This window comes from Mytilus californianus, unplaced genomic scaffold (genome assembly GCF_021869535.1).
Source record: "Mytilus californianus isolate M0D057914Y unplaced genomic scaffold, xbMytCali1.0.p SCAF_1, whole genome shotgun sequence".
In the NCBI taxonomy this organism is placed as follows: domain Eukaryota; kingdom Metazoa; phylum Mollusca; class Bivalvia; order Mytilida; family Mytilidae; genus Mytilus; species Mytilus californianus.
The window spans coordinates 121,872,389-121,887,155 of NW_026262581.1; the positions used below are offsets into that span (position 1 = coordinate 121,872,389).

The 14,767-nt window shown below is 32.8% G+C and overlaps 1 protein-coding gene across 7 annotated transcripts in view; it reads left to right on the forward strand.

Annotated features, from left to right (window-relative positions):
• The window catches only part of LOC127712565 (putative inositol monophosphatase 3), a 30,840-nt gene that overhangs the window by 1,755 nt on the left and 14,318 nt on the right, over nucleotides 1-14,767 (forward strand). For all 7 annotated transcript variants that reach the window (XR_007987163.1, XR_007987173.1, XR_007987171.1 and 4 more), the window contains exons 2-4: nucleotides 11,029-11,194; nucleotides 12,912-13,019; nucleotides 14,528-14,701. Coding sequence is in view for 1 of the 7 variants with exons in the window: in XM_052219077.1 (XP_052075037.1) it covers nucleotides 11,029-11,194; nucleotides 12,912-13,019; nucleotides 14,528-14,701 (448 nt within the window). In the remaining 6 variants the exon portion in view is untranslated. The remainder of the gene's footprint in view (nucleotides 1-11,028; nucleotides 11,195-12,911; nucleotides 13,020-14,527; nucleotides 14,702-14,767) is intronic.

A 14,767-nucleotide genomic window follows, 5' to 3' on the forward strand; every position in this document is an offset into this window, starting at 1 on the left:
TTGTTATCCACCCTACTATATCTTCACTGACACCTAGATTTTTGATTTTGGCTATTAATCTTTTATGAGGTACCTTATCAAAGGCCTTCATAAAATCAGTATATATAGAGTCTATGTCTAAACCTTGATCTAATGCCTCTGTCCACTTATCAATCACTTCTAATAATTGAAGACCAGTTGACCTCCCTGCAATAAATCCGTATTGCTTTTTAGAGAATAAGTTGTTCTTTTTCATATGCTCTATAATAAATTCACGCAATATCTTCTCCATTATTTTGCATACTACAGATGTCAAACTGACTGGTCTATAATTTTTGGCTAGTGACTTATTACCCTTTTTAAATATAGCACTTATCATAGCATTTTTCCAATCGTTAGGTACTGTCTTACTTTCAAGTGATTGATTATATATTATACATAAAGGATTTGCCAATGATTCAGCAATCTCTTTTAGCAGCCTAGGGTGTAGTTTGTCCATACCTGGAGATTTATCTATTTTCAATGCATTTAAGTGTTTCAGCACTACTTCTTCCTTTATTTTCTGATTTGACATTACATTAGTTACTAATACCGGCGTTGGTGATGGCACTACTCCGTCAGGTTCCTTGGTGAATACGCTGGAAAAGTATTCTACTAGTAATTTGGCCTTCTTGCTATTATCCTCCGTTTTATCTGATTTTGTGTCTTCTGGATCCAGGTGTAAATCCCCAATTCCTTCTTTGGTTTTAGTTTTTGACTTGATATAACTCCAGATAGCTTTTGGGTTTTCTTTAGCTTTTTCAGACAGATTTTTCTCATATTCCCTCTTCAACTTATTTACTCTACTTTTTACTTGATTCCTTATCTTATTGTATTCTTTCCTCACATCTGGGTCGTTATTATGCGTTATCTTTTTTGAGAGGATGTTTTTCCTTTTAATTTTAACTATGGTGTTTTTATCCATTGGAAAATTGTTTTTCCCTCTCCCGATTTGTTTCCTTTCTTTTGTTGGTATATATTTTTTGTCCATATCTTGAATTATACTTAAAACTGATCTCCAATTTTCGTTTATATCATTTTCTTTCTGTAGTAATTCTGACCATTTAATGTTATCTAGTTCTTCTTTTATTTTTATGTAGTTTCCTCTATTAAATAATTTAATTATTTTTGGTTTACTTTTAATATTTGTATAGCAACTAAAGTCAAATTTCATAGTGCAGTGATCGCTTTTTCCCAGTGGACTTTGGTATTCTAAATTTGAGATCATATTTTCCTCATTTGTTAAAATCAGGTCTAGGGTATGGGGTGTATTTGTACCCCTCCATCGTGTTGGTCTTGTAACATGTTGAAATAAGAAGTTTTCTTGTAGATTCTCTAAAAATTTGTATTCATTACTTTCTGTACTTTCACCTGGTGAATTCCAACTGTCCCAGTTTATTTCAGGAAAATTATAATCTTCCATTAATAGGATATGTGAGTAGCCTTTACTACAAGCTTCAGTGGTAAGCGTATTTAATTGTTTAGTGTATTCCTGTGATCTGTTTGATGGTGTTCTGTATATTAGTCCTAATAATAGCTGGTCTGACTGGTTTAAATTAATCTTAATAAATAAGTTTTCTTGGAATTCTGTATTCATTTGGACCTGTGATGCGTCCAGTTGTTTATCTATGTACAATAAAAGACCTCTGCCTGTGTCAACGTCTAGGTTTTTACCAAACATGTTGTAATCGGATACATCGGCTAAAGAATATTCTGAAATTCCTGGTTTGTACCGATTATTTTTAGGTTTAACCTCTGTAATACCAATTATTTTTGGTTTATCGTCTCTTGTTCTTACTGTTAATTCAGGCAGCTTGTTGAATAACTGATCTGCATTTGTGTATATACAGCTTAATTTGGGTAAAACTGTAAAATTATCTGTTTTTACATTTTTAAAAACCTTTTTACCATTAAAATTATTTACATTCTCTTTTCCTCTTTTATCTTTTAGGAGTCTAGCTTCCTTAATTTGACAACCTTCCTTGCCCAAGGTGGGCCCCTTACTTTGAAATGGTAGTCCCCCGAAATCTCTTCTTCGGTTTGTCTTCTCGCTTGATCCCACAATCTTTTCTCTTGCTCTCTTTCTGCTTGGGTTAGGTCGTTACTGACTCCCACTTTTTCGTATTTTGGGTTTGTTTTTATATAATGGATGTTTCTAAATAGGGTGATCTTAGGTTCTGCACTAGGTAATTTTACTAGGATTGGTCTATTTAGCTTTTCTTTGTTAAATTTCCCAAGTCTTTTAACCATTTTCAAATTTTCCTTATCCAGTTTTATTTTGCAGTCTGTAAAGAGCTCGTTTAGTTTTTCTTTGTCAGTATTATCTCTTACTTCTTTGCTCTCGTCATCTATTTCAGGGATCCCAAAGACGATCAGGTTATTTTCTCTTGCCTTTCTCTCATTAATTTCTTCAAGAACATTTGTTACAGTCTCCTTTCTTGTTATAGGATTGGCTGCTATATCTATCTCATTGTTTGTGGAATCGCTATCTCCTTTATTCTCGGGCTTTTGTATCTTGCTTATTTCTTCTGTTATTATGGCTTTAACTTTTTCCTCATTACAACTTTCTTCTATGATTGGTGCCTCTATTTTGCCAACTTCCTCTTGTACCATCAATTTTACCATATCGTCATTGCAGTTTTTTATTTCCTCTCTAACAATCTCCTTGACTTTATCCTCGTCACATTTATTTTCAACTGTTTTTTCAAGTAATGTAATTCTTTCCTCATAACTCTCCATTATCTGTTTGCACCTTCTTTCTATTTCAATATCGGTGACTGCATGTTGTTCCATGACTATTCTGCATTTCCCACAAAACCACATTGCATCTGTTTTACATAGCATGCTGTATTCCGCTTTTGTTTTCTTTAGACCGGTTATGCAGAAATGTTCCTTACACCTTTGGCATTCCATAAGTTGAGCCTCTGGCTCCCTGAAGATTTTGGTACATTTTGCGCATGTCCACGCTTCATCCTCATCTTGACTTGTTTTTTTGTGACGATTTGGGGCCTGTGGTACTGTTTTTTCTGGTTGACGCCATACTTCTTACTTAATAAAAATAGGGCTTCCCTATTTTTTTTTTTTTTTTTATTATTATTATTTTTTTTTTTTTTTTTTTTTTTACCTGGCTGAGGAATTGTATAAGGCTTCCTTACACCAACTTATTTTGTAGTACTTTATTTTATTCTACTTTTATTTAAAGGACAAGGCTACCCTATCCTTGTCTAAAGTTCGATTTCAAATGAAGCTAGACTATCCTAATTTTGACAGGGCTTCCCTATCACGTGTTTAATTTATTTTGGGACAAGGCTTCCCCATCCGTTTGACATAAACTGCACTCTCAAATGATAGAAATAGGGCTTCCCTGTTTCCTCAATAACTATCTCTCTTTACTTATTTTTCAGGACAAGGATTCCTTATCCTCCTAAAATTTTTTAGCACTGACCTTTTTAATAAAAACAAGGCTTCCTTTGTTTTTATTTCTCCTTGTTGTATATATTCCTTTCCCTTACTCAGAAGACAAGGCTTCCTTGTTTTCTGTTCACGTTTTAAATAAAACTAGGCTTACCTCTACGTAATAGGGCTTCCCTATTACTTTAAAAATTTTTTCAATTTTTTTTTTTTTTAAAATTATTATTTCTCTGTTAGAATATGCTTTTTTGCTTTAAATTTGAAGACAAGGCTTCCTTGTCTATGGAACTGAAGTACCTATCTATAGAGTCAATATTTCACTTCGTTATGTACAGAACAGGGCTTCCCTATTCTGTCTTGCCTCCCCAATAATTTACTATGCCCAGACAAGGCTTCCCTATCTGGGTTTATTATATATATATATATAATAATAACAGTTCCCTTTTACTTTATGCAACTGAAACAGGGCTTCCCTATTTCAGTGACTCCTCCTTAACAGGTTTCAGACACTTCTAGGGATAGCTCCACCATTTTGTAAACCCATAGTTTAGCTAGCGTTCTATTTGGGTGGATGCCGTCTGACAATAACTTATAGTTTTTCCTGTACCTCACCCTGGTTTTGTTTTTGGGTTTGTTCGATATTATTTGGTCTTGTGAAAATCTGGGTGCTCTATACTTCTTATTAAGTAATTTTAATTGACTATTATAGTAGTCTACTTGGTAGCACAGTTCTTTATCCAAGCTACTCGCTTGTGTTACTGATCTAAACCCTTTAGACTTATCAATTACTAATGCCGGGTAATGCCTCTTGTTTCTTTCCTTTTTTGTTACAATTCTGGTACCACTATACTTTTTCACTACTAAGGAGTAGTTTGATGGTTTTTTCTGATTGTTGTTTTGTTCTAATATGTCTTTATTTTTCTTCCCTTCTCTGATTGTTTTATTAAATGTGGAGATTGAATAATATGGGCATTCAAGAAAGATTATAGTGACATATTTGAATCTTGTAAGTATTTTGTCTCTTAGTTCTCTATAGCCTGTTAGAATTGACTCTATATTTTGATAGGGGTAAATTCTTAGGTATGTGTATTTTCCCTTTGTGGTAATCTCACAAGTTCCAAACCAGATTAGAATAATTGGGTCTTTTTGTTTCAGTTCTTCTAGTTTTGCAAAGAGGTTTTTTAAGTGCTCATCAGTGGTGGCTGTAGTTCCGCTCTTGGCTATTATGTGGAACTTGTCACGGACGCTGTCTGGGACCACTTTATCTACACTAAACCCCTTGCTGTCCGTGAAAAGCACGGTTTCTCTTGAAAGGCCCTGCCTTTTAAATAGGTTATAAACCCTTTTGTATTCTTTTATTATCTTGTTCACTGACATGAATTTCTATTGCTTATGCAATGTCAAAATTCGGATATACAAAATTTCAATTTCAAAATAAAAAAAAAAAAAAATCCAATATGGCGGCAACAGGCCTAGTGTCAATGCACAATTTTCAAAGAGGATTTTTCACTATTCGTCAGTAATTAATCCACATTTACATTTATATACAGTTATTTATGGCTTATTTACTGAAAATATTTGACTTATTTGACAACTGACTCACAAAAACACACAGAAAACTTATCTTTTTTTGACTTTTTGCAGGAGCAGAAAAATCTTGACCATGCCGACCGGAACCAAAGTTGGTTTCCATTCTCTATATATAAACTTCTCTAATATATGTTTTTATTATAATTATTCTTGATATAACTTCTAATAAAATCGTAATCAACATATTAAATGCCATCAGATATACTACATAGTCATCCCTTCTCATTAAAGGTGATAAAATGATTTTAATATAAATATTTTACATTGAAAAATAATATATTTAATATGAAATATTAATATAAATGTTTAAGATATTAAAAACAATATTTGAATAAATGTTTTCACCAATGAATATTATATTTGAATATGTGTCGGAAGCACGATTTTTGATCCTCCACCTTTGCTGTTGGTCATAAAATTCATTAATAATACATATAATTTATATCCCTTTTAATTTTTCATGCCCCCTCTGTAGCAGAGGGGGCATTAAGTTTTACCCTTGTCCGTCCGTACGTCCCAAAGTTGGTTTCCATTCTCTAACTTAAGTTTGCCTCAACCAAAGGTTATGAAACTAATACAAAATGCTTATTACCACAAAACACAGATCAAGTTTGAAGTTTGGTGGCGTCACTTTAATCGTTCTAGAGTTATGCCCCTTTATAAATGGAAAAATTGCTGAATTTTTCATTTCCGTTCTCTCACTTAAGTTTGCCTCTACCAAATGTTATGAATCTTATACACAATGCTTATTACTACAAAACAGAAATTGATTTTGAAATTTTGTAGGCATCACTTTTACCATTCTAGAGTTATGCCCCTTTACAAATGGAAAAATTGCTGAATTTTTCACTTCGGTCTCTCACTTAAGTTTACTTAAGTTTTGCTTAAGAAACTTATACAAATAGATATAAGAAGATGTGGTATGAGTGCCAATGAGACAATTCTCCATCCAAGTCAAAATTTATAAAAGTAAACCATTATAGGTCAAAGTACAGTCTTCAACACGGAGCCTTGGCTCACAACGAACAGTAAGCTATAAAGGGCCCCAAAAATTACTAGTGTAAAACCTCTCAAACGGGAAAACCAACGGTCTAATCTATATAAAAAACGAGAAACACTTATGAACCACATCAACAAACGACAACTACTGAACATCAGATTCCTGACTTAGGACAGGTGCAAACAAATGCAGCGGGTTTAAACGGTTTAAAGGTACCAAACCTTCACCCTATTAAGTCTGAAACAATATTGTAACGTCACAACATAGAAAGACACACTATAAAATATCAACTGAAATAGCTTAACTCAATCAAAGGACATATTAACACCAGTGAACATACACTGAACAAATAAATATATAAATGCTTATTACCACAAAACTCAGATCAAGCACAAATTTAGGTAGCGTGACTTTTACTGTTCTTGAGTTATGTCCCTTTATAACGTTATATGCAAGGGTTGGCATCATTTGTGTCCCATGGACACATTCCCCATTTATTTTGTCATGGTCTGTATCTTAGATACTATAAGCAATATGTCAATTATGTTTGGTGTGTGGAATGGTTGTAAGATGTACATGTCTGACTGGCAGGTTTTATCTGACCTTGACATAATTTCCATGGTTCATGGGTTTTGCTCATTGTTGAAGGCTGTACGGTGACCCATGGTTTTTATACGCCCATTTACGGGACATATTATGGTATACTGTTGTCCGTCTATCGTCAACATGTCGGACAATAACTCAAAAACGCTTTAACCAATTTGCATGAAACTTTGGTGAATTGTTTATATCTACATGTATTATAATAACATTCCTTTAGTTTTTTTAAATTTCTGATATGACATTGAGTAGTTATGGAACTATATTCTTTGAAAAAGAGACGGGCGTATCATGCGCTCATGGCACAGCTCTTTATTAACTTCTATGTCATTTGGTCTCTGGTGGAGAGTTGTCTCGTTTGCATTCATACCTCATCTTCTTATTTTTACATTCATTGGACAATGCTTAGTTTTTATACGACCGCAAAAATTAAAAATTTTTTGGTCGTATATTGGTATGACGTCGTCGTCGTCGTCGTCGTCGTCGTCGTCCGGCGTCGTCGTCGTCCGGCGTCGTCTGGCGTCGTCCGAAGACACACTGGTTTTCGCACTCTAACTTTAGTTTAAGTGAATGGATTTCTATGAAATTTTACCATAAGGTTCAATACCACAAAAGGAAGGTTGGGATTGATTTTGGGGGTTATGGTACCAACAGTTAAGGAAAAAGGGGCCAAAAATAAGCATTTTTGTAACTTCCAGACAATAACTTGTGTGTAAGTGTATGGATCTCTCTGACATTGTACCACAAGGTTCCATATCACAAAGGGAAGGCTGTAATTGATTTTGGGGGTAATTGCCTCAAAATTTAAGGAATTAGGGGCCAAAAAAGGGGCAAAAAACAAGCATTTTTCTAGTTTCATGACAATAACTTGTGTGTAAGTGTTTGGATATTTCTGAAATTGTACTACAAGGTTCCATATCACTAAGGGAAAGCTGGAATTGAGTTTGGGGGTAATTGCCTGAAACGTTTAGGAATTGGGGGGCCAAAAAGGGGCCAAAAATAAGCATTTTTTCTAGTTTCCAGACAATAACTTGTGTTCAAGTGTATGGATCTCTCTGAAATTGTACTGCAAGGTACCATACCACAAAGGGAAGGCTGGGATTGAGTTTGGGGGTGATGAATCATAAGGGGTTCAAAAAATTTGGGGGGGGGGGGGATTTTTTTTTTTCTTTTTTTCCTTTTTTTTTTCTTTTTAAATTTTCCATTTTAAGGTGGTTATTTCTGATTTATATTTAAAAGCAAATAATAATGATATGGTAGGAGATACACACCAAACAGGATGTGTAAATTATTATATAATAAGTATTGTGCAATAGCAAGAAATTTTCAATTGCACAGTATTGCACAATAGCAAGAAATCTTCAATTGCACAGTATTGCGCAATAGCAAGAAATCTTCAATTGCACAGTATTGCGCAATAGCAAGAAATATCCAATAGCACAATATTGCGCAATAGCAAGAAATTGTCAATTGTACAGTATTGCGCAATAGCAAGAAATATTCAATTGCACAGTATTGTGCAAAAGAAGATACTTCGTATAAATTGCTTATTTCTTGATCAATTTCAATGGGGTTTTATTCTTGAATTCTTGGGGTTCTTTAATATGCTGAATCTAACCGTGTATTAAGTTTTTGGATTTTGGGCCCCGTTTTTAAATTGGTCCACATTGAGGTCCAAAGGGTCCAAAATTTAACTTTGTTTGATTTCATCAAAAATTGAATTATTGGGGTTCTTTGATATGCCGAATCTAACCGTGTATTTAGATTCTTAATTTTTGGTTCCGTTTTCAAATTGGTCTACATTAAGGTCCAAAGGGTCCAAAATTAAACTTAGTTTGATTTTAATAAAAATTGAATTTTTAGGGTTCTTTGATATGCTGAATCTAAACATGTATTTAGATTTTTTATTATGGGCCCAGTTTTCAAGTTGGTCCAAATCGGGGTCCAAAATTAAACTTTGTTTGATTTCAACAAAAATTGAATATATGGGGTTCTTTGATATGCTGAATCTAACCATGTATTTAGATTTTTGATTTTTGGGCCCCGTTATCAACTTTGTCCACATTGAGGTCCAAAGGGTCCAAAATTAAACTTAGTTTGATTTTAACAAAAATTGAATTCTTGGGGTTCTTTGATATGCTGAATCTAAACATGTGTTTAGATTTTTTATTATGGGCCCAGTTTTTAAGTTTGTCCAAGTTGGGGTCCAAAATTAAACTTTGTTTGTTTTCAACAAAAATTGAATATATGGGGTTCTTTGATATGCTGAATCTAACCATGAATTTAGATTTTTTATTTGTGGGCCCCGCTATCAAATTGGTTCATATTGAGGTCAAAAGGGTCCAAAATTAAACTTTGTTTGATTTCATCAAAAATTGAATTATTGGGGTTCTTTGATATTCCAAATCTAACCGTGTATTTAGATTTTTAATTTTAAGTCCCGTTTTTTAAATTGGTCTACATTAAGGTCCAAAGGGTCCAAAATTAAACTTAGTTTGATTTTAGCAAAAATTGAATTCTCGGGGTTATTTGATATGCTGAATCTAAACATGTGTTTAGATTTTTGATTATGGGCCCAGTTTTCAAGTTTGTCGAAGTTGGGGTCCAAAATTAAATTTTGTTTGATTTCAACAAAAATTGAATATATGGGGTTCTTTGGTTTGATATGCTGAATCTAACCATGTATTTTGATTTTGGACATTGGACCATAATAGGTAAATTAAAAAAAATTCAAGTTCTTAGACCACATTCTTTCTGTGTCAGAAACCTATGCTGTGTCAAATATTTAATAACAATCCATATTCAGAGCTGTATCAAGCTTGAATGTTGTGTCCATACTTGCCCCAACTGTTCAGGGTTCGACCTCTGCGGTCGTATCAAGCTGCGCCCTGCGGAGCATTTTATTGTGGTTTGGTCTGTTGCTCAGAAACTATAAGCAATAGAGCCTCTATTTTTGGTGTATAGAATGATTGTAAGGTATACATGTCTGACTAGCAGGTTTCATATGACTTTGACCTTATTTTGATGGTTCATCGGTCAATGTTCAGTTTTGTGATTTTGTCAGTTTGTCAGATACTATAAGCAATAGGTCAACTATATTTGATGTAAGTAATGATTGTAAGGTGTAGATATTTGTCTGGTAGGGTTATTATGACCGTAACCTCGTTTTCATGGTTCATTGGTCTATGTAAATTTTTTTATGGTTTGGTCTGTTTTCCAGATACTTCAATAAAATATATGCACTAGGACCACTATATTTGGTGTATTGAATCTTTGTAAGTTGTACATGTCGTTCTGGCATGGTTTATCTGACCTTGACCTCATTTTCATGGTTCATTGGTTAATGATTAGTAAAGCAAGCGAGACATTTCAGCATGTGTGCTCTTGTTTAAGAATGGACAAAAATGTGAGATTAATTATTGCAATTTCAGTAAAATCTGCATAGTGATATATGACATGTATTATTGCGAGACACCACTGAGTCACATTATTTGCATTATTAAAGACCTCACAATAATTTCTGAATTTACAGTATTAATTTCAATCATTTTGTCCATGTTGATCTGGAAGGAGTTAAATGTTTTGACTTCAAAATCCATGTGGTCAAACCAGTATTATTTTACAGTACATCAATAATATGAACATATGTCATGTATGTACTTTACAATATATTTTAATAAACCAAACTTTGTTATATTTCCCACAGTATCCTGCATTGTAATATCACCCGTGATAGTATATACATTCATCATGATTTGACTCAATATATTAACAAAATGCATTTCTATTTTTCTGATGCATTTTACAAATTTGGTTTCCGAGAAGGATTCAGATATTTTTTCACATGATATCAGTCTTTTATGGACATGAGGATTTAAATATCTGGATCATTTAAAAAAAATCAGAATATATTAATAATTCATTTGGGTATTTTTGTATGACAACTGCTGAGGCTAGGTTAAAGATAAGCTTGAGCATATATATTTTGTATCAGCCATTGTTGATTATAATGTCACCAATTTTTCATAGTAAAAGTTTCAAAAATAAAATTAGAATAACTTGTATAATGTAAACTGTTGGCTCCTTCATGCAAACAGGTTCCTGGTTGTTTCATAAGTTGATAGAGTAGACCATAAACTGCTAGCTGATTAATGATAAATTAATAATAAAAAATAATCTTTAATGTCATACATGTCATAAAAGCAGGAAAACAACCAAAAATACAAATTATTTAAAACAAATACAGATATATATATTATACAATAAATTTTACAGGAACGAAATTTTATAAAGAACTCTCAAATAATTCAAAAGTAGCCTTGTTTGATGTACATGGTACATAATGTACATGCGTACATGTAGTCTAGCAGTGATTTTGAATACAATTGAACTCATACATTTATGTTTAGGTTATATCTGAAGAAAAAGATCTTAAGCCTGTGAATTTACTGGAAATTAAAGACACAAATAAACATTTAACTGAAGTTGCAGAAACAATATCCAGTGACCAGTCAATATCAAACTCGAAAATTACAGTATGGGTGGACCCTCTTGATGCTACAAAAGAATACACTGGTATGCAAGTAGGAGTACACTTGAATATACGCTCATTATTCTTTTTATCTAAATACAGCGAAAGCATAAAAGTGTACAAATTTAATTTTTAAACTTGTCATCAAGACATATATCTGAATATAAAAATAAGACGATGTGGTATGATTGCCAATGAGACAACTCTCCACCAGAGACCAAATGACACAGATGCTAACAACTATGGGTCACAGTACAGCCTTCAACAATGAGCAAAATCCATACTGCGTAGTCAGCTATAGTAGGCCCTGAAATGACAAATGTTATAAAAATCAAACCAGAAAACTAACGGCCAGATTTATTTACAAACAATGAATGAAAAATAAATATGATATACAGCAACAAACGACAACCACTGAATTACAGGCTCCTAACTTGGGACAGGCACATACAAAATGTGGCGGTGTTAAACTAATTTGCTGGCGCCAAACCCTTCCCCTAACCTGGGACAGTGGTGTAACAGTACAACATAAGAACAATCTATAGAAAGCAGAAATACATCTAACAAAAACACAGACTGAATGTGGCAGGGTATGTATACATCCCCACAACAAAAAAGACTAAGTACAGATCTGAGGGTACTCACAGTTACTGACAGCTGAAGCCTTTTTGTGTGACATTGCATTAAGTGTTAGGCAATCATCAATTAATCAAATTTTTAACATGCAAACTCAAATTATAATTTTATACTTGTTACCTTATACTGGTGTTTGCGTCATCCACACTTGTAATTTATTTTATGTTGAAATTTCAGTTTTATGTTGTTTTTTCCAATATACAGTATGTATTTGTTCATCCAGAATACTGTAAATTAAGAAATTATTGCGTGCATTTAATATTGTGATTTTTGAAGAATGTACAATAATGCGTGATTAATTATTGCGATTTCAGAAAAAAATCTGCATACATATATATATATGTATCAGATATCATAATGCGAGTTCTTATTATTGCGTTTATTGGCATTAATAAAAACCTCGCAATAATTTCTGAATTTACAGTAGTTATTGTTCATGATTTAGCCAGATACATGTATGTTAACAATCTATACAGTTTTCAGTCAAACATGTATATTATGTAAAAGGGACAGGACAACTGAAATTTCTGCACTGATGTTTCCCCATTCTTTTATCAACTAACTTTACATAATTTTGACAAGGTTGAAGAACTTTCTATTTTTGTAATTTCAAGGGCCAAAGATTGCCAATGAAAAGAGAAATGATTTAATAGAATTTTGAAATGTATGAATCTATATAGTCTGTTCACATGAACTATTGAAAAATACATATTGGTTTTTTTAAGATTGAATTATTTGGGACAGCTTTGATGAGCTCAAATTCTTACACAAAGTGTAAAGCAGAAACAATGAAAAAACAAAATTGAAAAAAATAGAATATTGTCACTTTTATTCTTCAAACTGTCTGTGAAATCCTTGCCAAAGTAGGGTGCTTGTTTGGTTGTGCAGGATGTAAAACTCCAATTTTTCGGCCCTTCATCCCTTTTGACCCCTATTACAGGACCTACCTTTTTGTATTTATTGTTCATTTGGTTTAAATTGCATCCTGAACATGCATGAAATATTTGTATATGGACATAAAGTAAACAACAATAAATCAATCAATCAATTGAATCTGCATGCATTGTCTTGTGAAAATAATCTGATGAACCTATAAAGTAAACTGAATGACATTGTTATTTACAGAAAAGAAGTTAGAGTATGTGGCCACCATGGTTTGTGTTGCAGTAGATGGCCATCCTACTATTGGTGTCATACATAAACCATTTGTCAATGATAATAAAGGGGAGACAGGTATGCCAGACTTTTTAATGTAATAACCGGGACAGTTAAGTCAGATTTATCAATGGCTATAAAATGATAATGATAATGGGGAGAAAGGTAAGTCAGACTTTTCAATGACAGTAAGGAGATATGAAAGTGAGATTTGTCAATAACAAATTTGGAGACAGGTAAGTCAAATTTGTCAATGAAGATAGAGAGACAGGTAAGTAAGATTTGGCAATGACAATGGGGGAGACAGGTAAGTCCAATTTGTCAGTGGCAATGGGTGACAGGTAAGTCAGATATTTCAATGAAGATGGAGAGACATTTAAGTCAGATTTGTGAATGACAATGGCGGAGACAGGTAAGTCTGATTTGTCAATGGCTACAGGTGACAGGTAAGTCAGATTTGACAATGCAATAACTATAATACAAGTATTAGTAAGTCAGATTTGTCAAGGTTAACTGCTTTCCTTTTAGGCTTGAACATAAGGATATCAACATATTAAAGGAGAATTTACATTTGCTGTGTAAATTGACTGAAAATAAAACAAAAATGATGATACCATTATGTGTTACCTGTTTAACCAGCCAAATATAGGCCTTTGCTAAAAATGTAAAAATTAATTTTGTCTTGATGATGCAAATTGACTGTGACATCATTGACATAATGTCATATCGTGTTTATTTACCAAATTTAAGCACAAAAATATGCTAACTTCAGGAATATTTCATCTTAAATAATGTACAGCACAAGCTGCACCCAAAACAATTGTTTCAGCAAGTAGATAAACACGTAACAATTCCTGTGTGAATGTCTTTTTGGGCTTGAGTTGTTGTCTCTCTACTTTCTAAGCATCTATATAGGTCAAATACCAGTAGTTAAGATTTTTTGCAAATTCATGACTTTACTGAAATAACTTGTCTTTTCATGTCTGTATCATCCATTAAGAGCAACTCTTTCTTTCATTAAAATAGCAATGTTTTATTGAGAAACATTGATTCAACAATTTTTTCTTCAAATTTGAGAACATTTGATATACAATTCAGTTAAGGGCTAATTTTACTATTTGCTTTTCCAAAAATTGTAAATGCTATGATTTCAGTATTTAATCCACAGTCTACTGAAGTATTGAGGATATTAAAAGCAGTCAGATTGTTTTTTCATAAGATTTAATCAAACAAAATATTCAAAACATAATGATGTGATTACATGATATATTTACCAGATAAAATTAAGTATTAATAAAAATAACTTCAACCATTGTTAATTGTTTGTTTAATTAAGTGTATGTACAAAAACTAAATGTCAATAAAGTGATTTAAAACTTGTAAGAGATTATTTAAGTGTGGATAATATAGATCTCATCACATTCAGTGTTTTGAAATTAGTTCTCATTACATACTGGAGAAAAATTATAATTTCATGTTAAGCGTTATTACTTATATAAGTATATTTACACATGTTTAGAATTATACAAATGTTTTGTAACTGCATTGAGAATCCATCCATATTTTGAAAGTGTTTATTGTTTCAGTTTGGGCTTGGGTTGGATATGGAAAATCCAAAACCTTAGAAGCAGTTAAGACTGAAAAGAAGGAAGGTGATCCTGATAGAATTATAGTATCAATATCTCACAAAGGGGATGTAGAATCAGTAGCTAAAGCTGCGTTAGGGGAGAAAACTCAAGTATTGAAAGGAGCGGGTGCAGGTAAAGTTATAATATACATGTATCAATATTTCACAAAGGGGATTTAGAATCAGTGGCTAAAGCTGC